The following is a 25806-nucleotide window of genomic DNA, read 5'->3' as shown; positions in this document are numbered from 1 at the left end:
GACATTATGAACTTTTCTACAACTAGCACAATATGATGAAAAAAGTTTGTTGCTATGTATCATAGAATGTGGCCTCAATCCTAAGTGAGAATCCCAGAAACTTTTTAGGAATTGGAATTCATCTTAAACTATAACATGCTCTCCATCAATAAAATGTTTACAAATAGACATGATCAAAAGCACACTTGAAATATCACGTTTTTGTAAGTTTCATACATGAATTATTGGACATTTGCTTTTCCTATCTGAATTTTCACCAACTATTTATCAAAACACATATCAAACAAACTAGTCCAAGTGTTTGAATACAATCATTGACAACTTAATAAGAAATGCAAACGCCTGATCATAAAGGTATGATACTTGCAAAAAAAAGAAGTGATACTCCACTTTATAGGTTTTTGACCATTATCTTACACATTTGAATCCATCTTATGTTAAAAGTGTTGTCCATTCTTTAATCTAGATTATCAATTCATCTACTCGTCAAAGTTGGGGATGCAACAAGAACAAATATTTTTGCTGGATATTGCAAAATCTGAAGATCCTTTTATCTTGAATGGGACCACAATTTACCGAGGTTGTAGAATTAAGGCCTCCAGTAATCAGACTGTTCAAACAACCAGTATCTATGTATTAGCTAGAAAATGAAATACAAGATGTTGATTGTTTGTCAGTTGTGCTTGTTGTTAATTTAAATTTTAACTTTTATTGTAATCATAAGTTCCCTTGATTTATGGATTCGATCTTCAATGTCCTGGGACCACGGGTCCCGTTCAACTGCTATAGAAATTCTGGGCATTCCCGCATAGCTTCTCATTATAAGCTGCTAAAATTGGTTCAATAATTGTACCTTACCTTCAATTATCAATGAAAGCAGCACTGAGATTGCAGTTGAAAAGAAGAAGAAAAAAACTACTGCTTAGGATTTAGATTTTCATTTCTCTTATTATGGCAAATAAATACTTAAACTTCCCAAAGAGAGTTGCACCAATTAAAAATTGACTTTATTAAGTACTGACACATGACACCACTAAATTAAAAAAATGATTACTACATAAGGATTTTCAAATATTTTTATGTTGTGGTGTATTGATACCAAAAGGCCTTAGCTGTGACAAAGTCTTTTTGGGATTCTTGGTCTGCATGGTTTCCAAATTAGACATGAAGACAAAAACATCCATCTGAGGTCTATCTGACAAACTCTACACTGAGGAAAAAAAGAGGCCCCAAAACAAGAAAACTGAAAAAGAGGAGAAAGTATACATGATAATGTTTGATAGATTTCTGCTGGATACATGACAGTATCATTACAGATTTTACTTTTTTTAGTCACAAGGTGAATGGTCAATTTTTCTTACCTGCAAGTGAATCTTATTTAATACTTGGTTCAATTTATTTCACTTTTCAATTCCCTTTTATAAAGCTGCTGGCATACAAGTACAAGCAGACACTAACCTCTAGGGTAGCAAAATAATTCGAGCCTCCAAATAACCCAAAAAAATTTCTTTCTTTCCAAAACCAAATAGCCATTGCTATGTGAATCTTAGCCTAATAATAAGACAAACATAAAAGACACTACGTTTATGATACACATAAAATGTACTTTACCCTTAATTCTTTTCGCACACATAAATTGTACTTTCAATATATTTTTTTTTATTTCCTTACCTTTATGATACACATAAAATATAATTTACCCTTAATTTTTTTCGCACATACATAAATTGTACTTCCAATAGATTCTTTTAATTTCTTTTTCAAATTTAGCACGCCTCTGTCTGATCTTGACTGACGTTTCAAAATAATACTATCTAAACAGAAAATCATTATTGAGAGTTATTTAAAGTTGACGTTATACTCCTATTACTTACCAATTTAAGTGTCCATTTATCTCTATTAAAGCAAGTTACGTTTTTTCTATACAGTAGAAATTAAAATGGAAGTCGGTTCTAAGCTGTTGATAAATTTATTTTGAATAATTTAATTCTTTTGGTAAAAAAGTAACTCTCCCTCCAAAGGAATCACATATATTCACGTCTAGGATTTACATATGCAACATATTCAAGGAGCCAAGGAGGAATTTATTATTTAGGTAGAGATTAGAGAATTTAGTTACAAATAACCTCACATTGAGCATCTAGAAGGAGAGATAGAGATATCAGGTCACATACAAATAAGATTAAAAGATAAACAATCCTACCAGTTTTCACTACGGAAGTATGATTTGTTTTTGTTTTTTTGGTGAAGATAAAAAATAAAACAAGCATACCAGATGTTCTTATTCAAAATCTCCATAATAGAATGTACCCAGATTCATTAGCCACGAAATTCATCCATGAACTGCTTATGGAATTGTGTAAGACGAGATACAATAGCTGGTATCTTCTCTTCTTGCGGTAGTATTGTGCACCTAAAATGCCACGTTCCAGGACACTTTATAGAAGAAGCAAGCAAATACAAATTTAGTCAAATCCAGCAGTTCTAAATAAACATTAGTGTCAAAAATAATCCCCTCCCCCCTCTCCCGTAGTCCTCAAACAATCAGCAGTTTCTTCTCTACTTGTAAGGCGTGCTTCTTTTCCACCAAAAATCACCACCCTCTCATTATTTACAAGGTACTAAGTCGTACTGCATTCTTGATTCTTCTTTTATTTGCCCAATATTCATTTCACAAATATCTTTTTTCCAATTAATTCGATTCTTCTGAAGGTAGAGAGATTCAAAGTGTTCAGGAAATGCTTATTAAGTTCTCTGTTAATGTGCAATAGTCCCAGTGAAAGCCATCTACATTTTTTAAAATGAGTGACAGATACAAACCACATTGACAAAGAATTAATGGAGAATATGTCTTGACTATTAGTAACAACATATAAGTGGAACGAAGAATCAAGAGTAATAGTAGGAATAAAAGGAAGCAAGTGGGATCACCTGGCCAAATCCAGAGCCTGGGACAACAACAATTCCAGTGGCATTAAGGAGACAGCGAGCATAAAATGCATCTGGTGCAGTTTTAGCTTCTTCTGCTGCTTTTATTGCTTTGCCAGGTAAGTTAATACGTGGAAATGAATACAATGCGCCCTCTGCTTTATAGCATGTGACTCCCTCCAAACTATTGAATGCATCTTCTAGTATCTGTTGACGAATTAGTTGAATTTTTTGGCAAACACAGAAGAAAAATAGAAACTGCAACAATTGGACAGATAAAATTCACCAAAAGGAAGCTTAAATGGAACTCTAGTGAACGAAATTTCAGACACTGGTTTCGGAAAGCTGAAAATAAAATTAAGCAAAAAAAGTTTGGGACAACTTTTTTGGAGAAAATTTTAGGCATCATTGCTTACTATTTTAAGCAGCTCTACAATTCAAATCCAAGGTTCATGATCGTAAAACAACTTCAACCACTTCAGCAAAATAAACTAGTAGTTTATTTTGTCAACCCCAGTCGTATAAGCCAATTCTACTGACCTTTGCACGCCTTGCCAATGATGAGAGTATTGCATCTTTCTCAGCAGAAAAAGACTCGTATGACTCATCGACCACCTGAATAAATCAACACAGCAGTGCTGATAGTTAGGCATCTATAACACGGACACAAGGGGCCTCACATTAAAGGTTCAAAGTTTACAGTTCACAATCAGAGCTGAATTCATGTCGCTGTAGTGACATCTAATTAACTTACCACATAAAAGAGTGTGATACCTACAAAATTTGATAAAATATTCCAGCAATCTTTACTCATTGAAGCAATTACTTTATCAACCTAATTCAACGTTTAAACCATGAGATCACCGGATTTAGGATGAGTCCACAATACTCATTTGGGAATTTTAGGCAATGGGGGATTATTATCCAGGATAAGGGAGCAAAAATTCCCCTCTGAGGACTTGGGACTTGGGAAGATTTTTATCCAGGATAAGGGGGAAACAGTCCCTCTGAGGACTTGCCCTTCTCTCATTTTATCCTTTCACTTTTCTTCCTCTTCTTCTTCCTAGAAATCCTAGAGAAAAAAACAGTTACCCATGTGATTTTAGGTCTATCTCATCCTCTTTTAACACATTCAATCATCATGGTTTCATAACTCCGGACTGATGCATCTGGAGGTCGATATAGGACATGATGGATCTGTCTCATGCAATATCATACCAAAATTACTACTATATGAAAGACTCAGATTCTACTAGACCAAATAAGCCAGAAAGTTGTTGAGGTAACATGCTGGGAATGCTATAACTGCCAATTCCCAAATATTGAATTGATGGTGGAGACCCCACCCCTTCTTCACAATTCTGCCTCAAACCCAAACTTGTTGGGGTCGGCCTATATGAATCTTCAATATCCATTTCACTCCTTTTGTAACATGGCATTACCAACCTTTGGAGGGCTCATGATGAGGCTTGCAAGAATCTGACCAGAAATGTTGGAACAAAGATTGACGGATGCCACTTTGTAGATCTGTTCTCTTATCTCAGGACTAAATCCAGTGAACTCCATGTAGCCTCCTCGCTTTCCACACTCGCCATAGTATCCTAAAGCCAGTAAGAAAAGTTAGCCACAGCAATAAACAATTCAGAGGTATTTGTAAAAAATGAAATGATGCACCTTACCTCCTTCTTCCCCACAACTTCCTAACATCCAGACAAACAGAAGAGAAAGACAACCAACCAGAGAGGGAGAGATGGATGCAGTTGTATCTACCTTTTGAGGCAGAGTGAAAAGAAACTAAAGAGATGTCCTTTTCTCCAAATCCCATAGAGCGGGATATTTTCTTAAATGAGTGGAACTGCTTGTCAGGTGCATAAATATTTTCCTGATACACCTGTACAGGTTCCAAAAACATGAGAGTGCTTACAATGTTACAATAGACCATTGTGGTCCATCCCTTCCCCACGCATAGCGGGAGCTTAGTGCATTGGGCTGCCCTTTTTCTTACAATGTTGAAAATTAATCACAGAACATTCAGAAATGAAAAAGATTGTTAACCTGCAGAATCACTATTAACCAAATTTCCAAAGAAGCAAGAGAATTTTTCAGAATCAAGCAAAGAAGCATCTAAAGGGGAATTAACTCACTTCATCAGCCAGAAGAACAAGGCCTTCTTTCCTGCAGAATTCCACAATTTCCCATTGGTTGGCCTCAGCAAGAACCTAATGCATACATAGAGAATGAATCATGCCTCATGTAAAGATTCTTAAATATTTGCGGGGAAGGGAGGACCACATTTACCATCACTGTATGCTCTCATTAAATGAAATAAATCACGTTGTCCATACAAAATAAAAAGAGATGACTATGAGCTTCAAAAATCTTATAAACCATTACCCGCCCAGTTGGGTTGCCTGGATTAATCACAACCAAAGCCTTAACGTTAACACCCCTGGATCTTGCAGTTTTTAGCTGATTCTCAAGCTCTGAGATCTCAAGTGCCCAACCTGTTTCTTCATCAAGATAATAAGAAATCTAGCAACAAATAAAAACATACATTAGAGACTTCTGCATGAATTACCTGAAACGTATTTTTTTTTCTTTTTGAAAAGGTAAGTAAGCAGTATATTATAAACAAAGCAGCCTGGCACTGAAAAGGTGCAAAGGCAATATACTGTCTAAGAATCCCGCATACCAAAGGATAAAAGAAGAGAGGATTCCACTGTACAAAAACCTAATAGTGTAAAGTATCTATAAAATCTAGCATGCAGTGTTCATCCTTTGCATCTTGAAGATTACACCAAAAAGCCAACAATCACAAACATTTACATTTTATCTGTTCAACGGAAGAGTAAATTTAATCAGGTCAGATATTTCTTTAATAATTGTTTGCAACAATCTCTTTCGAGAGACTGGTATTTAAGCGGAGGAGGTTAGACGGGTGGCCCCATTATCACAATATGCGCCACTGACTCTTGGGGATTTCTCAATAATCCAAGGGAAAAAGATAATCTTTTCCAATAGTAAGTAGATTAAACCAAGTTTTATAAAAGAATCTAATTCAAAGCTAACTACTCAAGTAACATTAATAAACTTAAATAGAAGCAAAATCACATACATGAGTTCCACCATGGAGGGTAATTGAAGCAGAATAAAGAGGATACTGGGGGATGGGACAGAGGATTCCATCATTCTCTGACCCGATGAGCAACTGCATCATCATCTGAATCTGAATAGAAGATGAAGGAACAGAAACTCTCAACATCTTGCTATTTCATTCAATTACTTCTGACAAAGCTGTATGAATAACTTGGAGATCTATAGAATTTACTGCTGGGCTTGCACCATCAGTCAAAAAAATATCATTTGGATCAGCAGGGAAACCATCACGAGCTTCAATACCAGAAGCAATTTTATCACGTAATCCTTTGATACCCTACATTTAACAAAACACAACAATAAGTTTTATGATTATACTGGTATACAAAACTAGGATAATACAATAGAAGATATAGTCACCTGACTGTGGCTGTATGCACCTGTTGCTCTACCAGGAATTTGATCAAGGATCTGGATAGCTCGTTCTATAGAATCCGCACTACAAAGCAAAAGAGAATGCTATTTAGACCAAAAAATCCTGTAGAAAATGCTGAAGTTGATGAAGTATTATTCACAAAAGGATACAATAATATTTAGATAATATACTCAAAGAAAGAAACCATCAACTAAGACTTATCAAATTCGAAAACAAAACGTAAATAACTATAATTTTAGTGAGGAGAAATTACTATATATTATGTCTATAACAACAAGGGACTGATTGATAACTCAATAAAGAAGCACATTGTAGCATACAGCAGTTTCAACACTGCATTTCGCTGATTTCAAATGAATGACAGAAAAATCTAGTCAATGAAAATGAGAAATGGATGGATTGATAAATTAATAGTGAATCGAGTCTAACATAACAAGACTACATTGCACTGATCTCAAAGAACAAGAAACATGATACCCACTTGCATTTACTTTAAAACACCAAGAAGTATGATAACATTTTGAGGCTAAAAATTGTAAAACAAAAACCATATGAATTAGGTGGCAAAATAAACAGAGACATCAATCATCTCAAAAAAGTTCATAATCGATATACTTAGAGAGCTTCCCTATCATCACAACCTTCCACATCCTATTTGTTTTCTAGCTTAAAAGTCATATTTTCCATTTTTGTCAAGCTTCTAGAACATTATATGTATATTTGACATGAAAAAAGTTGACTACTCTAGTACATGTGATCTGACAGCATGGGATTTGTGATTATATTGGGGATGTCGGCCATGGGGGACTTGCATGTTCTACATGTGCTCTGGGAATTCTATGAATAATGGACTATTGGGAACTTCCAATTTGTGTGAAGAAGAAATGCAGCATTAGTACCTTACAAGACATTTGATCTTTCATAAAAAAGACAAAAGTTATAAACTTTCCGACAAGCTTTTCCTTTTCCTTTCTCAGTTGAATGGTTATAAGCATATCATGCTACCTTGACGGCTCACTTGCACCCTCATAGTTCACTTTTCCTCACTTGCAAAAATTTCACTAACAATCACTTGATTTTATAAGTTGGACATTTGAAATAAAAGAAAATCATTCATTAAACTTTGAATCTTACTCCTGCAAATTTTTCACTATACGATATCAGGATAAAAGATTCCATCAGTAGTAGCAGGAGATTTAACCATACCATTAGAAAAATACAGGGAAAAACATTTGTTTTATGGAAACTAGTCATGACAATTCCAGATAGACATTAGTCATCTATGGAAACTTAGGTACACATTCTGTTTCATTGAGCTAAGAGGTACACCAAGGTTGATAAACAAACCTCATACCTGAACAGAGCTTTTGTTTCACTTCTGTCCAGAAGAAGTGGATGATCACATAATGCAAGGACCTAATAAAGGAAGCTCCTTAGAAATCATTCTATTGAGATTTAAAAAAACAGAATCTAGAATAAAACAATTTATTCCCACCTCCCTAAAGAAAGTAATAGGCTTCTGACCCAGGGAGTGAGGATTTCCAATATTGCAGTATAAGATCTGCATGAATTAGAGAATATTACAGTAAATGACTAGACGACTAACAAAGCTCCAACTCACTTATATTGAACTGTTTGTTACAATAATTCGTTAAGATATGCATTATTAAAACTTCAATGGAAACGAAAAACGAAGTCTACAAAAGTTAGTACCTCATTAAAGGGATGAGAGCCTGGATTCTCATTGAGGTCTTGCTGTAATAACTACATCACAATTCATTACACAGGACATCATCAATACGTTTCTTTTTTTTTAAAAAAAAAATTGTAAGATAAATAAGGTAGCATTTGTTTCAAAAACAGGTGGAATATCCCCCCCCCCCCCGGAAAAGCTGAAATAATAGTGTCATTGCCAGCTTGTAAAATGGAGGTTGGGAACTACCTGAGCATGGGTGATAATTTCTCCGCGGATAGCATATGCACATTTCAAAACCTGAAACAAATAATTAAACAACTACCTGAGCTTAGCTCCCGTGAGTTGGAGTGGAAGTCAAAAGAAGAAAAGGGGGTAAAAAGACCTTCGGATTAACGGCGTTAAGAGTGATAGGAGTAGATGAATAATCGGAAGCCATAGAATGAGGAAGATCATGGTGAACTGCAGATTGAGAATAAGAGGGAAGAGGTGCGGTGCCACACGGAAGTAATTGGAGACGAACAGGTGGTCTTGCTGAAGAGTTTTCTTTCTGCCTTTTGACAGCTATCAATCTCCACAGAATTGAGGTGACAAAAAATTCTCTATTAAAATATATATATATATATATATATATATATTGGCTTGATCAAATGAGAGAAATTTGTTTCCCTCTACTCTCTACAGCTTCTAACCAACAGTACCACTTTTTAAGCATCTGGAACAACCTCCTCTTAAGTTTTAACAACATTGCCTTCAAGGTTAAAAATTAAGTTTATAATTTCAGAAACGCACGCCAGATATTAAAGTTTCTAGTCTCAGAAATTTATCTACATCCAATATTTATTCCAAGTTAATCAACATATGATAAGTGGTTTGCATATGCATTTTTTAACACTTAACTATGATTAAAAAAGATACGTTTTTACTTTTATTTATTAATTCTTAAATTAATTATTTAGTTAGATATAAACACCAAAATAGATAAGTATATACCCTTGGGTTGATGTCATAAATCCTTTTTAATTTATATTGATATTAAGAGTCTGTTTAACATTGGTGTTGGGAGGTCAAAAACACTTATTTTGAGATAAAAATACTTTTTTGAAAAAATTAAGATGTTTGGCTAATCAGTAAAATTGCTTTTAATTGAAAGCAGAAACAATTTTTCTGCTATTGGAAGGAAGCTTAAGATTTCTGCTTCTGAAAAAACAGAAGCAAATATATCTCTTATATTTATTTATTTATGTGGTGAATTTTCTTGTATAGTGATTTAATTTGTTGAATGATTTTTAAATTTATTCTACTTTTTGAAAAAAATATTAACCAAACACAAGTCAACTGAAAATCGTTTTGAAGATGATGATTTGAAGATTCATTCAACAGAGAAGGGTGTCTTAGTTGCCGATACCAAGGAAAAGGCATGACCAAAAAAAATTGTGTGAAATAAGTGAATTTATCCAGTTGAGACATTCTTGATTGATTGAGACAAAGCAATTAACATGCTAATCGAAAATACTTTTCATCAATTAGATGCACATCGCATGGTCAAACCCTTCAACAAAGGAAAACTCTATATTTAAGAGGAAAAGAAGTATGGAGCGGAAAAAAAAGAGAGGCAACCCCTCATGCACCAAGATTGCAAAAAGACCAAGACATTTAAATTTCAATTAACATGTCGACTTGGCTAAAGCTTAACCTGTTTGAAATACAAAACAATCTTCACATCGATCATCTAGGAGAGAAGATCAATGTCAAGTCAAATACAAATAAGATTAGAATAAACAATCCCCAACTTGTAGTGCCAAATAATCCTATCAGCTTTCACTACTGAACATAGAAAGATGGCTTATTAAAAATTCTCTATAATCAGTCTCCAATACAATGTACTCCCAGATTCCTTAGCCGCGGAATTCATCCATGAACTGCTTATGGAATTCTGTAAGACGAGATACAATTGCTGGTATCTTCTCTTCTTGTGGTAATATTGTGCACCTAAAATGCCATGTTCCAGGACGCTTCACAGAAGTAACAAATAAAATACAGATTTAGTCAAAACAAGCAGTTCTCAATAAACAGTAGTGTGACAAATACCCCTTAGTTCTCAAATTAAAACAGAATGAAATTTCAACATCTACCAGGTATGCAAACTAATCCGTGTCTTGACAAAAGGACCTGTTTCTCGAATAAGAAAAACCTTGACTGCAGACACAGTTGTTGTTTTTCCTATAACAATCCTCCAAATTGTTCACCCAATTTCTTTTCGCAGTTCATTTTCCACTGAACCCTTCTAAAGATAAGGAATTCTTTTCCCTTCTGAAGGTAAAGATACTCAAACTGTTTAGGAAATGCTTATTAAGTTGTCTGTTGATGTTAAATCATCCGGGTAAAGCTCTATGCAATCTTTTAAAATTAGTGGTGGTCTATTGGTAACAGCCTCTCTACCTCCCAAGGTAGGGAAGTAAGGTTTGCGTACATTCTACCCTTCCCAGACCCCAATTATGGAACTACACTAGGTATGTTGTTGGTGTTGTAGTAGTGATAGTTACCAACCATATTGTTACTAGGAATGTCATGATGCAAGTGGTAAAAAATATAACAATTACCTGGCCAAATCCAGAGCCTGGGACAACAACAATTCCAGTGGCATTAAGGAGGCGCTGAGCATAAAATGCATCTGGTGCAGCTTTAGCTTCTTCTGCTGCTTTTATTGCTTTGTCAGGCAAGTGGATACGTGGAAATAGATACATTGCACCCTCAGCTTTATTGCATGTTACTCCCTCCAAACTGTTGAATGCATCTTCTAGTGTCTGTTGACAAATTAGTCAAAAAAATGCCAGAAAACAGAAGAAAAACAGAAAATGTACCAATTAGACAGATAAAATTCACCAAAAGGAGGCACAAAATTTAGATGCAATTTTTGAAAAGCTAAAATGGACCTGTAGAGAAAATTATTTTGGAACTTCTTTTATTTAAGAAAATTTCAGACATCATGTTTGCTTCCTACTTTAACAAGACTTCTTTTCAGATGCAAGGTTCATGATCCAAAAACAATCCACTACTGCACCAGAAAACTAGTTCATTATTTAGTCACGACCAGTTGTATATGCAGATTCAACTGACCTTTGCACGCTTTGCCAAGGATGAGAGTATCCCTTCTTTCTCAGCAGCAAAAGACTCGTATGATTCATCACCCACCTGCAGAAATCAATACAGCAGAGCTGATAGTTAAGCATCTATAACACAGATAAAAGGAACCTCCCACCCAACAAGCTTCTAAGTTCATAGAAAAAAGTTGTCCTACTTCCACTTGAATGTGTCTTTCCCTGCAGTTATCTCATTTGTTTTGTACATTTCGTCCCTTCAGATTTTTCCAAATTCATATTATCTCTCTTGCTCTGGTTTCCATTATTTTACAGTGCTTAATCATACCAACATGATTAAAAGGAACCTCCCACCCAACAAGCTTCTAAGTTCATAGAAAAAAGTTGTCCTACTTCCACTTGAATGTGTCTTTCCCTGCAGTTATCTCATTTGTTTTGTACATTTCGTCCCTTCAGATTTTTCCAAATTCATATTATCTCTCTTGCTCTGGTTTCCATTATATTACAGTGCTTAATCATACCAACATGATTAAAAAACTCCTATCCTACATCTAATTTCCTCATAACAATTATCCTTAAACCAAAATTCCTATTTGAATGGTAGCAAAAGACTCGGAAACAACTCGACAATTAGCAAGAAAATCATTGAGCTAGTCGTTCTGGGTATAGATTCTATAACTACCACTTCCAAAATATTCTAATTGATGAAGGTGGACACCCCAATCCTCTTAATAACTGAACCTTCATCCAAAGCTAGTTGGGTTCAGTCTCAATATCAATTTCACTCCTTTTTCGGAATGCAATGCCGATGTGTTACACAAACATAGATTACCAACCTTTGGGGGGCTCATGATGAGGCTTGCAAGAATTTGACCAGAAATGTTGGAACACAGATTGACAGATGCCACTTTGTATATCTGTTCCCTTATCTCAGGGCTAAATCCAGTAACCTCCATGTAACCTCCTCGCTTTCCACACTCCCCATAGAATCCTAAAGCCAGTAAAGAAAATTAGCAACAGCCAAGGCTTTAAAGATCAAAAATATCAGATGCATTTGTGAAAATGAAACCCGTCCCTTCTCCCCCATGACTTTGTGGCATACAGACAAACAAAAGAGAAAGACAGCCGACAAGAGAGGGATGAATTGAGGCAGTAATATCAACCTTTTGACACAGACTGAAAAGAAACTAAAGAGACGTCCTTTTCTCCAAAACCCATAGAGCGCGCGACTTTCTTAAATGAGTGGAACTGCTTCTCAGGCACATAAACATTCTCCTGATACACCTGCATGAGTTCCCCAAGATATAAGAAGGCTAATAATTTAGAATATTAATAATTGCACAATACTCAGGAATGAAAAACATTGTGAACCCTCCAAAACAAGTGGAGAATCACTGGTAAATTCCAATGGAAGCAAAAAAAATTATTAGAGTCGAGCAAAGAAGCATCTAGATGGGAATAAACTCACTTCATCCGCCAGAAGAACAAGGCCTTCTTTCTTGCAGAATTCCACAATTTCTCGTTGATTGGCCTCAGCAAGAACCTAAGATATACATAGAAAACTATTCATGTCATTCTGAAATATTATTGGGAAAGGGAGGACCAGCATTTGCCACCAATCGGTTCTCATTAAATAACATAAATCACATCCTCTATTAAAATAAAAATAAAATTAAAAAAGGTACGATGAGATTCCAAAATCTTAAAAACCATTACCTGCCCAGTTGGGTTGCCTGGATTGATTACAGCCAAAGCCCTAACGTTAATACCCTTGGATTTTGCAGTTTTCAGCTGATTCTCAAGCTCTGAGACCTCAAGCCCCCATCCTGTTTCCTCATCGAGATAATAAGGAACCTAAAATACCAGATAAAAGCATACATAAGAAGCTCCTCTGTGATTACCTTCAACTGAAGAGTAAGTCAATCAGGTCAGTTCTCATTAAAAATAGGTTACAATAATATCTTCCACAAGTAAGCAGATTAACCTAGCCTATTAATATATATATTTTCATAAAGATCTGGTAGTTGCATTCAAAGACAACTACACAGCTAACACTGACCAACTATAAATTGAAGCAAATGCACTTACGAGAGTGCCACCATGGAGAGAAATTGAAGCAGAATAAAGAGGATATTGGGGGATGGGACAGAGAATCCCATCATTCTCTGACCCAATGAGCAACTGCATCATCATGTGAACCTGAATAGAAGATGAAAAACCAATATTACAAACATCTTGCTATTCTTTTAGTTACTTCTTTCAAAGCTGTACAAATAACTTTATGAGATCAATAAAATTTACCGCAGGGCTTGCACCATCAGTCAAGAAAATATCATTTGGATCAGCAGGGAAGCCATCACGAGCTTCGATACCAGAAGCAATCATATCACGTAATCCTTTGATACCCTAGATTTAGCAAAACATAACAATAAGTTCTATGATTATCCTGGCTGCAAATCTAGGACAATATAGAAGATATAGTCACCTGACTGTGGCTGTATGCACCTGTTGCTCTACCAGGAATTTGGTCGAGGATCTGGAAAGCTCGTTCTATTGAATCCGCACTACAAAGAAAAGACAGAATGGAAGACATCAAAATAACGATTTTTCACACAGTTTTGACTGGTTGTCTGAGACGTAATGCATGAAATCGCAAAAGTTTTTTGCTTCAATTTGGGTGTAAGCCATAATCAATACCATAGTATTTAGGAAAACAACCTATCAGCTAAAACACGCCAAAAATTTGAAAACAGAAGTGAATGACTATAATTTAATTATAACACTGCATTGCACTGATTTTGAAAAATAACAAAAAAGTAGGAGTTCGATTACAGCCAGATAATATGTATACATTTTGAAGCTATAAAAACAGAAACAATACCCAAAAAAGTTAGGTGCAAATAGAACAGAATCATCAATTATCTCAAAACTTAGAGCTTCTCAATCATCATAACCTTCCACATCCTACTGATTTTTAGCTTAAAATTATATTTTACTTTTGTCGGGCCCTCAAGAACATTACTTGATATGTCAAGTTGACATGAAATAGAAAAAACAGGTACACGTGATCTGACAGCAAGGGATTTGTGATCATAAACAAGCATCCAGGCTATGCCCATTGCCCTAAGTTGCATGCTTCCCTTGAGAACATGCATTGTGGACGTGTGCCCAGGGAATTCTATTGATAATGATCGAGGAACTTCCAATTTGTTTGAAGAAGGAAAGCAGCATTTAATAGCAAACTGATATGGAAAGCAAATTGCAACATTGTCACCAACACCTTCTTTACAAGCTAAATGATTGCTTAGAACTCTGGGCCCTGGGGTGCAGGAAAAGCTTTTGTATTATGTCTCTTTTGTAAAGATCATGCTACCCTCATGCTTTCTCCAAGGAATACTGATGAATGTGTTATATGAATGGCTCACTTCACCTGTGTAGTAAACTTTTGCTCACTTGCACAAATTATAATAAGTATCACTTGATTTTATAAGTTTGACATTTGACTTTGGAGAATTTAAAAGAATACAATTATTAAAATTTGATTCTTACTCCTACTGCAAATTATTTACTATACAATAGCAAGGACTAAAGGTTCCATCTGTAGCAGGAGACTTAACTATATCATGTTTGAAAAATACAGGGGGAAATATTTTTTCTATGGAAATTAGCCATGTCAACTCCACTTCGTCAGACATCTATAAAAACTAAGGTATATGAATTGTTTCTTTGAGCTACAAGGTGCACTGAGGTTGATAGACAATTGACAAACTTCATACCTGAACAAACCTTGTGTTTCACTTTTGTCCAAAATAAGTGGATGATCACATAATGCAAGGACCTAAAAAAGGAAGCCTCCTTAGATGCTAATCGATGAGACAAATAAACATAATATAGAATCAAAAAATTTATCCTCACCTCCCTAAAGAAAGTAATAGGCTGCTGAGCCAGCGATTGAGGATTTCCAATATTGCAGTACAAGATCTGCATGAATTAGAGGGATGAGTATAGAAAAGATCTAGATAACAATAAAGCTCCAGGTCACCTATATTAAGCTTTGTTAAAAGTGAAAGAAGCAAAAATCATTAAGACATGCAATGCCATAGGTTAAATGGAAGGAGAAAAAAATAAGTCCACAAGAGGTGTTACCTCATCAAAGGGATGAGAGCCTGGATTCTCCTTGAGGTCTTGTTGTAATTTCTGCATGACGATGCATCGCACAGGACAGCATCAATATATTGTTTTTATTGATGGATTAAGCATTCCCAGAAAATAAATGGTGCAACTAACAAGATTCTGAAATTCAGATTGATAAGTTGAGCTAATGTATAAAATCGAATTCCAAAACTACCTGAGCAAGGTTGACTATTTCTCCGCGGACAGCATACTCACATTTCAAAACCTGAAACCAAAAATGAATTGTAATACATCAAGTCATTTGACTGTAGAGGCCACAGTAAAATCCTACACCAGAACAGAGCAAAATTATAGCATTCACGTTGATGGTATAGGATCAAATCAGATGCTTCACATCAAAGAATCATAAAAAGACGTCACATTGACTACTCTTTAGTATAATAATATGTAGACACTACTTTGTATCAGGCTAATTGAGTATGTAAAGAATAAATATATGAAAAGAGTCTACTTTTGGGATAAGATTAACCATTAATAAAAGAAATAACACAGAGAAACCAAAATATAAAAAATAAAATAAAATGTTGATAATTGGACCAAACTAGATGAATTTATAAAGACGGAACCACTATATAACACTCTATTTGTAAAGAAATCAATTACAAAACACTTGAAAAATCCTTAAATTAGATTAAACTTTTTAAATAAAAAAAATACGCAAGTCAATAAGGGCAAAAGCAGAAAATAGAAATTCAAAACCAAAGCAAAAAAGAAATAGGAATACCTTTGGATTAACGTTATTGAGAGTGACCGGAGTGGATGAATAATCGGAAGCCATTGAAGTGGATAAAAAACGAAGAACAGCAGGTGATTGAGAAGAAGAAGAAGAAGAAGAAGAAGAAGAAGAAGAAGAGGTGAGCCGCTGCAACAAGGAAGTAGTAGGAGGAGGAGAAGAAGAAGAAGAACAGGTGGTCCTACTCCTATTGATGAGAGTTTTGGCTTTATCAGCTACGAATCTCCGCATTCTGGATTTAGCAAACAGTGGGCGGAGAGTGAAGGAGCGGTTAACGTCTTCGATTCACGAATATATTTTTTACCACTTTTCGCAGAAATCCAGCGTACTTTTGACTTACTGCCCACGTTTATTTTGGTATAGAATTAGTACCCAACCACTCTGATTGGTAAGGATAGTTTCTTTAGGTACTTTAATATAGTCTATGGGCATTTGTCGATGGCGACTAATTCCCAATCGCCGCCCCCCGCTATTTCAGTATCTCTATTGGCTTTGGCTAAAAAATAATCACGAGTTTGGGTATCAAACATCTTTAAGCTTCCTATTACTTTCCCTTGAGGATTTAACTAATGTGTGATGTTATGATATTTAAATGTCTATGCATCAATTTGGCTCATCTTTTTATTTTAAAACAATTATTTAATGTTTTTTATCTTATTAAGGGTAAGATTAACTTAAGGATATTAAAGCTATATCGTAGGCATAGGTTATTGAGCTCGAGATGTTTTAGGCTATTGAGCCCTAACTATTTTAGACTATTGAGTCACATGTGTCAAGTTATATTTCGTATTTGTTTTGAAAACATGTTTAGAATTGACCGAAGAATCCTGACATCTAAATCTACACATACTAATATAAGGATTTGGCCAAAACCTAATAGGGTGCGTTAGACAATTTTATAGCTTTTTGAAGCAATTTTTTATTCTATAGGCGTGATCCAGTCATCTTCATCCTAATCAATGAATAATTCAAGGTCAATTGTTTATAAACAATGAGTAAGAAAAACTTTGAAAATGGTTATCCTTCTTTCAATCCTAATTATACACTTAGTTCAAAAAATTTAGTACAAGGGATCACATGAAAACTATAAATCAAGCTAAGTAAGAGAATTTATAACTTTCCTTAAACCATTGAGTCTTTGGAATTAGATCAAGAGCACATATATCGAGAAATTGATTGAATAGCTATTAATACAAAATTCTATTCGTATATATACCCAACAGAGACTAGGGTAACCTTCGTTTGTCATTTTGTTCGCAAGGCTTTTATAAATAAAATTACAAGCAACATTTGTCAGTTTTGTTCACAGGATTTTTATAAAACATACAGGTTAAAAGAATGTTACTGCCGGAGAAAGAATACACACAGTAGTAGATTGCCAAATAGCAGGATTTTTTTACTTCCTGGAGAAGTAAACCCGTCTTAATTTAGTCCATACTTGTGTCTACAAGGTAGAATCAAAGACCACAGCCGTTGCTGGTAACCAAGTATCACCTTGTATGAGAGACGGTACGGTGTACTGGGCTGCCTGGGCTGGGGTAATGCTGGACTTATAACCGGACCATTTGACTCTTTGGGCCACAGATGCACCAGGGCCGGTGTTTGCGTACTCAGCATAGAAAATGGTGTTGGCTGGCTCCACACCTTTGACCCATTCAATCCAGCCTAGAGGATGCAAGAATGCAGCAATATTGGACTGCATGATTACTGTAGTGGAGTATTCCTTCCAGGGCCGACCCAAGTATGTTGGAGCTGTGAGATTATCCAATGGTGAAAGATCACATTTTTGAATAGACAAGCCTGAGTTCTGATTTGGGTCTTTTTTGCCTTGGGCCGTAATCGTCACAAACTGATTGGGTAATGGTTGTCTGGGCTGGATTTTACAACTTTGGAAAACAACCGCGGCGTTACCAAACATGAAATCGATTGTTCCTGTAATGTCACATTCACGGTAAAATTGACGATTGGAGTGAGCATAGAGGGTGTCCTGGAAGCCATCGAAGGAGCATCGATAAAATACAGATTGATCAGACCCCGAACGCATGGCCACAGCCTGGTGCTTTGCAGCTCCAGCTGTGTTCCTGAATGCTATGTCTCTGGCAATGAAGTCTCTACCAGCAACAGCTGATACACGCACAAAAATGAACTAAATTATTTAACGAGTAATAGTATTAGACTATTTTAGCAGGTAAAATTGTAACATTTTATTCCTCTCATTTTAACCAAAAAGGAATTTTAGGCTAAATCCAAAAGGAGAGAGCAAAATGATAAATCAATAATGATGTCATTTGAAAGCCTCCGCTAACCACTCCACCAATTGGCAACTGAGTTCACATGGGTTGCAAACTGAGACATCAAATCACATGGTGACAAAAAAAAAACATGTGCATTCTGATGACACTGAATCAGTTCGATAAGGCCATCAAAGCCGCCCACACGCTAACACACCTTAACATGAATCCACGAGTTCACATTGGGATGCTTAGTTGAGGATTAGATATTTCGAAGATGAAGAGTATAAAATATGGGCTCAATAGAGAGGTAAATAATGAATTGAATGAAGTTAGTTCTGATATCATAATAAAAAATAATTTCATATCTAACTCAAAAGACACGTGTCTTACCAAAAATTGTCTTTTAACCCACTGGGGACTCAACAAGTAATAAACATTTAAATATGTATAATTGCAAAAAACAAAACAGAAAAAGAAATACAATATTTCGAGAAGATTTAAAGTCAATTTCTTAGACCGACCTACCTTCTGACAAAAATCCTATAGAACCAGTTTTTAAATAATCTACTATTACTAATATCTTAGTTATTTATTTGTATTTATTTGTCATTTATTCGTTATTTTTTTTGTTGTTTTTCTCATAAAGCTTTTAATTTTCTATTCTTATCTAACATTTTTTTTATGCATTTATGCTTTTACTGAGCCGAGGGTCTCCAGGAAACAGCCGTCCTACCTTGGTAGGAGTAAGGTCTGCGTACATTCTACCCTCCCTAGACCCCATGTTATGGGATTTCACTGCGTTGTTGTTGTTGTACTAATATCTTAGACTAAACTTTTTTCTCAACCAAAAAAAGTTGACCGTTCCTTTAACCTGGAATACATTTTTAATCAGCGACTAGTAGTTTTCAGAACTAGAGGAAAGATCTAAATAGTTACCCTGAAAACATATAATCCAGTTGCCTAATTTAGTACTTAACCATCTAAGTTCAATAATAACCCAGTAATCTTAGAATTTCTATAACTAACAAATGGCATTGTTGTTGATGATTAAAGTTCAAATGCATTTGTATTTTGTGTAAATATTTTATGCGGATAAATTCTTATATGAAAACTTACCAAATGTGGCCGTCTCAAAAGTGGGAGTTCCATCGATGAAATTCAAGCTGCCGGAAATAATGGTCTTAGTTTTGCCGTCGCCGTACATCATAACATTCCAAAGAGACTTATCCATTCTCACTGTCTCAACATATTCACCCTCCTTCACATGTATCACGAATCTCGTTTTACTCTTTTTCGGCACCATTTTCACCGCTTCTCTAATAGTCTTAACATTTCCTGATCCATCACTCGCCACTGTCACGTCCGGTTTCGGATTAACCTCCTGCATAAGTCTCCGGTCACCCGACGCTACCCATTCCGGGAACTCTCCAATGTTCAACAATTTCCGGTGAATCGGAATGTTGAATTGGCCTAGAATCCCCAAAATGTTAGCGACAATAGCTAAACTGTTGCTGGTAAATTCAGTCGAATTTTTCATAAAAAGCTTAGCGTCGTTCACGAATGTGGCATTCATTTCTTTGAGTGCGTCCAAGCAAGTTTCCTGATCTGTAAGCGTCGAGCTTAACCAAGTTCTGAGATCGTCGATTTTGGGTCCTGAAAGCAGTTTTCCGCCTCCGTTCACTTGCACAGATGAAACAGAGTCGTTAAGTTTATCAATTGCATCGTCAAATACAGTCTCGCAGACTTTCAATGCGCGTTGTACTTTGGGTTCTTTAGTCAATTTCGCCCAATTCTGCGGTCCAGAAGACAGATTTGTGACCGCATCCATGGCTATTTGCAAAGAAAGTACGAACAGTGTTTCTGGATCAGTGATATTTGAGGATGATAAGCTTGATATGCACGAATCTTTGTACTCAGTTAAGCTACAGAGAACTTGTAGGGATTGAGCAGTAGAAGAGGTTTGCTTGGAATCACCGTCCTTTTCGTTTTCGTTGTTTTTGTGAACAACAGTTCCAACAACTATGCCAACTACTGCAACAAGGAGAAGAATAGCAGAGACAGTTAAGATTATGAGACGCTTACGGGTTTTTTTCCTGAAAGCTTGTTCTTCCACCTCGTCCACTTTGCCATAGCCTTTGAAAGATTTGATTGTGTCCATCGATGAAGAAAATGAACGAATTTCTTAGTTTTTTGGAATATGGAAAAGTTTGTGTTAAGATATCTTTTGTGTCTGGTTCTGAATTCTAATTGAAGTATGTCATTTTTATACAAAGTTTAGGTGACAAATGTGGCTTCACTTGTTCCGAGATGCTTCCATGTCGCTAAAGATCTCACCCCTGATTCCTGAATAATTAAGTGGCACGACACAACTTATCATTTTATATTATTAAATAACATGATTGTTGTCTTCTTAGTTTAATCGGGAAGCACAATAAGTAACGGGAATTTATAAGTATAGAGTTTATTCTAGATAATTTTCTTAGAGTAAAGAATTTTTCAAACCATCAAAAGATTTAGCTAGGTAGTTTCATTAAAATATAAAATTTATTATCTTAAATTTGCTTATTATTATTAATCAATCAATTTAATCTGAAAGTATAATTCATCACGCTGATGTTTAGCGTATCAAACTGTCTTTTATCTACTCTGATCACCTTATCGTGTGACTGGTAGTGGTATGCATTTAATTTGCAAAGCAGAAATAATGATATTAGCTGGCCAGTCTGTTTCTCTCTATTTTGGGGCAAGATATGAATGGACTTACTCAAAGTAAAATATCTTGGTTCATTGGCCATCCCGCACCAATCCGGCGCTTCGACCCATATTTTCAAGAGAAACTACTTTTTTAGCGCCCAAAAAATTATAGAGGATCAAAATGAGTTCAAATATAGATAATTTGTATTGAGTTCAAACTTAATTCATTCAAGTCTTAACCCATTTTAAAAGAATTTTCAATTAAGCCCAACTTAATTTTCAATTTCAACCCGTTTTAAGCTCTTTATTTGCATTGATATAATATATGTTTTCATAATAAAGGTATGAATTTCTATCTATTTTGTATTTTTTAGGATTAATCTATCCATTTGTAAATTATTTTTTTTATTTTCTTGAGTTGAAATTCAAATTGTGGTTGGAAAAGAAAAATAATAATATGTTAAAATTATTCAGATTAAGCGGGTCAAATTAAACGGGTCATGACCCAGCCCGAATTTTAGCCCAATTAAGCTCAATCCATTTAAGCCCAAAGTAAATTTAGTCGGATCATTGATTCAATTCGATTTTTATTTCAACCCATTTTAATATTCGTCATTCCAACCTAACCCTCCCATTTGATACTCCTAGTCATCAATAGCGTAATGGAGAGTCAGCAGAAACCATACACAGAATAGTATTTGAACTAGCTAGACCAGTTGAAAGATATACAAAAATTGAATTTTCACAAAATACATATTCATATTAAGTTGGGCTAGTGGCATTTGTAATACCTCAGTTGTTGGTAATTTTTAATTTTGGTCATTATGATATCTAATAAATACATTTAACATTTAATTAAGGTAAAATTACCCTTTTACACATATTCCCCTAATATATTTACTTTTATTTCCATATACACCAAAAAAATTCCAAATTTCCTCTTTTTCCTTTCTCTCTCTATACCTCTCTGATACATCCGCCTATTCCTTTATTCTTGCCCTAATTTGCTCTAGTTAATTTGTTACTCTTCAACTGTTAATCAATTTCAAGGTTCCAAATAAGGTATATTTCAATATTTCCTTATATGGAATTTTACTTCATCCTCATTCAATCTGATTTCTCCTAAAATTTGTATATTTTGATTTCTTCTGAAAATCTTTGAAAAATCTTCTAAATTTTTATCATTTATTTTCTTCTGTAAATCTTTCTGTTTTTGTTTCTCATTCCTTCAATGGAATCCGTTCATGGTCTCAAACAGTCCACTAAAAATCAACGAATTCTTGTTTCTACTGGTTCTGATTCGTCTTGAGAAGGTTACGACGAAGTTAGATCCAAACATCGTAACGATCCAACAGTGATGAATAAGCTACGTGAGAAATTGAAGTCGAAAGCTACAGTTAAACATGCACCCAAAGAAATAGACAACAAGATTGAAGGGGTTACAACACGCCCTAATCTCCCAAAGGTATGTGTTCAATTAAGTTTTTTGTTTTAGAATGAAAATTTTGTGAAGGTTTTAATGATTCTGATACATATCATTTATGTATCAGATTCATAATGTATTTTTAAAATGAATTTTTTTTTGGAGATTTTATATTTCTGATACATCATGTTTAAGTGTCAGTTTCTGTTGTTTTAATTTTTAATGATTCTAATACATATACATTTATGTATCAGATACATAATGTCTTTTTCAAATGTATTTTTTTGGAGATTTTCTATTTCTGATACATCAAGTTTAAGTGTCAGTTTCTGTTGTTTTAATTTTTAATGATTCTGATACATATACATTTATGTATCAGATACATAATGTCTTTTTCAAATGTATTTTTTTGGAGATTTTCTATTTCTGATACATCATGTTTAAGTGTCAGTTTCTGTTGTTTCAAGTTTTAACGAAGCTGATACATATCATTTATGTATCAGATACATAATGTCTTTTTCAAATGCAATTATTTGAGATTTACTATTTCTGATACATTATGTTTAAGTCTCAGTTTCTGTTATTTCAAGTTTAATGATTCTGATACATCTACATTTATGTATCAGATACATAATGTCTGTTTCATATGCAATTTTTTGAGAATTATTTTTTCTGATACATCATTTTTAAGTCTCAGTATTTGTTATTTTCAAGTTTTAATGATTCTGATACATATACATTTATGTATCAGATACATAATGTTTTTTTCAAATGCAATTTTTTTGAGATTTACTATTTCTGATACATCATGTGTAAGTGTCATTTTTTGATGTTTTAAGTTTTAATGATTCTGATACTTCTACATTTATGTATCAGAATATAATATATAATTATTTCTGATACATCTTCTGTATGTATCAGATTCTCATCTCATGCATCAGATATTTTAATGCATATGATATATCGTATTTATGTATAAAGTTTAAATTGTATTTAACCATTTTCATGTCAATGCAGGGAATGAAATACGTCATCAAGAAGATCCCGTCCCACCCATTGAGATTCGGAACGGCATATAGGGCTAATTTTCTTGATGATTTTGAATCATCAATAGGTGGAGATATTGTTGTCAGAAGGCCATGGATGGTTATGTTAGCGATAACGACGATCCAAAAAAAACTAGGAGAGACATCTCTCCAAACCAAAGAGAACTGATTGATGTCCAGTAGTTTTTTTTTATAGTAAACATTTTAGGTGATTCTGATTCTTTTAATGTATCTGATACATAAACTGTAATGTATCTGATTTAATATGTTTTAATATTTCCATACATCAGATTTACTATATTTTTCTCTGGTGTCAAAATCGAATATAAAATCAAAGTTTATGTTTTATATTTCTACTGTATCAAACTTGTATCGAGTATAATATTCATAAGTGTCACATTTTGTGAATTCTGATACAAGAATCAAGTTTTATTTATTATGATACATCATGGACATGTATCAGATTCTCATTTCTCAATATTTAATGATTCCGATACATTAATTTTTAAAATTCACGTACATAACTGTCGCCTTCTTTAATAGATCAGTAATTGATATAAAGAGCCAATCTTTTATCCATAAATAGCTGATGTGCATTAACTATTCTATAGCTAAAGTTATGTATCAGATACATAACTTATGTATCAGCAAAAGTGAAAAAATAACTGAAATCAAATTCGGTATGAATTGATGCTCTGTTTTTTTCATTCGAGACGACGCTCTGTTTTTTGGGCTTGAATCTTCATGGACATAACAATTGATGTATCAGATACATAACTTATGTATCACCAAAACTAAAAAAAAATTGAAATCGAAGTTGGTTTGAATTTATGCTCTGTTTTTTTGGATTGAATCTTCAACTTCACAACCGTTATTTTTTTAACCAAATTAATCCCATTAATTAGATTAGTAATTGATTTAAAGAACCAATCATCCCTTATATTAAGATATTATACATAAATAGATGATATTCATTAATTACTCATTAGATAATTGATGTATCAGATACAAAACTAATGTATCAGAAAAGTTGAAAAAAAAGGGAATATCGGGTAATTTTGATACAATGAGGGATGTATAGTAATTAGACTTTTCCATTATGGGATTTAGGTAAAGTTTACTTTAATTAATTGAAATATATACTTTTGATGTCTTTGTTAGTCAGTATTCATAAATTTACAATAGTAATTAATTGTTCCACTGCTTAATTACGTCAGTATTATGATACACTTATTTTATTGTTACAAGTCATCTATAGATCTAAAAATATTTTAAATATTACATACTTTCTACATAGAGGACTAAAAACAATAAAAAATGAATTAATTAAAAAGTTCAATTTTCTTAATTAAATATTACAGAAAATAAATAAATCAAAATATAGTAATAATGGTAGGACTACAACAACAACAATAATATTATACCCAGTCCAATAAGGGGAGGAGTAGAAAGTTTTATATCACTATTAAACTGTAGATCTAACATGCAAGTGGAATCATGGAAATACGCAGCCGGCAAGTCCAACTGTGCAAATGGAAGGAAAGGGCCGCGTACGCATGCCGTGTGCCTTGAAAATTAAGCAACGGGCGGAAATGTTATTATTCCAATCCAGCACAATGATACAAGTAATATATTGTGGGGTGATCATTTTGAGTGCATCCACATGGAAACAACAAACCGTTAAGAAGGGGTGCATGTGTGGATCCCATTTTGACAAAGTACATTTTTGTTGTCTTCATGCTCCACTAATTGCGGCTTATATAACATTCTTTCTCTACTTGATGTCCCTCGTTTAAGCTTGGTATCCATTTTGACTTTTGAGGTTTCTACTAATTTGGATCTGCCCAGAATCAATATTCTCTATTTTATGAAAAAGAAAGAGATGGGCCATTGTTAACATACCTTCTCTCACATATGGACTTGATTACCATACGGGTTTGCAATTGAACATGTTGCCAAGTTCCTACGAGGTGAAATAGAAACAGCGCCAGGCCCAAGCCCACAAGATATATATAGTCATCTTGTTCAGAAAATTTCAACTTTTCCATTGTTTATGGACAAACGTTTTCCATTTCACTCCCTTAGCATAGCGGAATCGTATAAAAAACTTTGGAGCTGGTATACTACTACCTAAAAGGAAAATATAGAAATTATAGATGTGTTATAAAGTAATATGTGGCTGTTAATGTCAAGCCATTAGTTTTCCACTTTTTTTTCCCATTTTTCCC

The 25806-nt window shown here is 34.4% G+C and overlaps 4 protein-coding genes across 7 annotated transcripts; 1 reads left to right on the top strand and 3 right to left on the bottom strand.

The window, feature by feature from the left end:
* Positions 1-471: 471 nt before the first annotated feature.
* Positions 472-8738, bottom strand: LOC129895973 (alanine aminotransferase 2, mitochondrial-like). Of its 4 annotated transcripts, XM_055971772.1 has the most exons (16): positions 8539-8738; positions 8403-8453; positions 8174-8224; positions 7956-8021; positions 7815-7876; positions 6445-6523; positions 6257-6361; positions 6044-6154; positions 5323-5460; positions 5073-5147; positions 4699-4819; positions 4375-4529; positions 3469-3543; positions 2932-3135; positions 2273-2436; positions 472-858 (listed from the first exon to the last, which is right to left on the bottom strand). In XM_055971772.1, exons 1-15 carry the CDS (start codon positions 8590-8592, stop codon positions 2320-2322), a joined length of 1464 nt encoding a protein of 487 aa, XP_055827747.1. In that variant the 5' UTR covers positions 8593-8738; the 3' UTR covers positions 472-858; positions 2273-2319. The 4 variants fall into 4 exon arrangements, with proteins under 4 accessions (XP_055827747.1, XP_055827748.1, XP_055827750.1 ...); XM_055971773.1 differs by lacking the exon at positions 472-858 and having other exon boundaries at positions 891-2436; positions 7808-7876; XM_055971775.1 differs by lacking the exon at positions 472-858 and having other exon boundaries at positions 891-2436; positions 6044-6190.
* Positions 8739-9789: 1051 nt separating this feature from the next.
* LOC129895972 (alanine aminotransferase 2-like) lies at positions 9790-16761 on the bottom strand. Its single transcript, XM_055971771.1, has 15 exons — positions 16173-16761; positions 15603-15653; positions 15401-15451; positions 15170-15235; positions 15031-15092; positions 13740-13818; positions 13556-13660; positions 13343-13453; positions 12971-13108; positions 12723-12797; positions 12418-12538; positions 12091-12245; positions 11274-11348; positions 10757-10960; positions 9790-10168 (listed from the first exon to the last, which is right to left on the bottom strand). The coding sequence occupies exons 1-15, from the start codon at positions 16410-16412 to the stop codon at positions 10052-10054; spliced, it is 1650 nt and encodes a 549-aa protein (XP_055827746.1). The 5' UTR covers positions 16413-16761; the 3' UTR covers positions 9790-10051.
* A 582-nt stretch (positions 16762-17343) lies between these two features.
* Positions 17344-20860, bottom strand: LOC129895971 (pectinesterase 3). Its single transcript, XM_055971770.1, has 2 exons — positions 19532-20860; positions 17344-18305 (listed from the first exon to the last, which is right to left on the bottom strand). Exons 1-2 carry the CDS (start codon positions 20571-20573, stop codon positions 17626-17628), a joined length of 1722 nt encoding a protein of 573 aa, XP_055827745.1. The 5' UTR covers positions 20574-20860; the 3' UTR covers positions 17344-17625.
* A 1564-nt stretch (positions 20861-22424) lies between these two features.
* Positions 22425-23747, top strand: LOC129893846 (uncharacterized). The gene is made up of 2 exons (XM_055969265.1): positions 22425-22574; positions 23550-23747. The coding sequence occupies exons 1-2, from the start codon at positions 22467-22469 to the stop codon at positions 23745-23747; spliced, it is 306 nt and encodes a 101-aa protein (XP_055825240.1). The 5' UTR covers positions 22425-22466.
* The last annotated feature ends 2059 nt before the right edge of the window (positions 23748-25806 follow it).

This window comes from Solanum dulcamara, chromosome 7 (assembly GCF_947179165.1).
Source record: "Solanum dulcamara chromosome 7, daSolDulc1.2, whole genome shotgun sequence".
NCBI lineage: Eukaryota > Viridiplantae > Streptophyta > Magnoliopsida > Solanales > Solanaceae > Solanum > Solanum dulcamara.
Note: the sequence above shows the minus strand (reverse complement) of the source record. Positions and strands in the feature narration are given on the sequence as shown.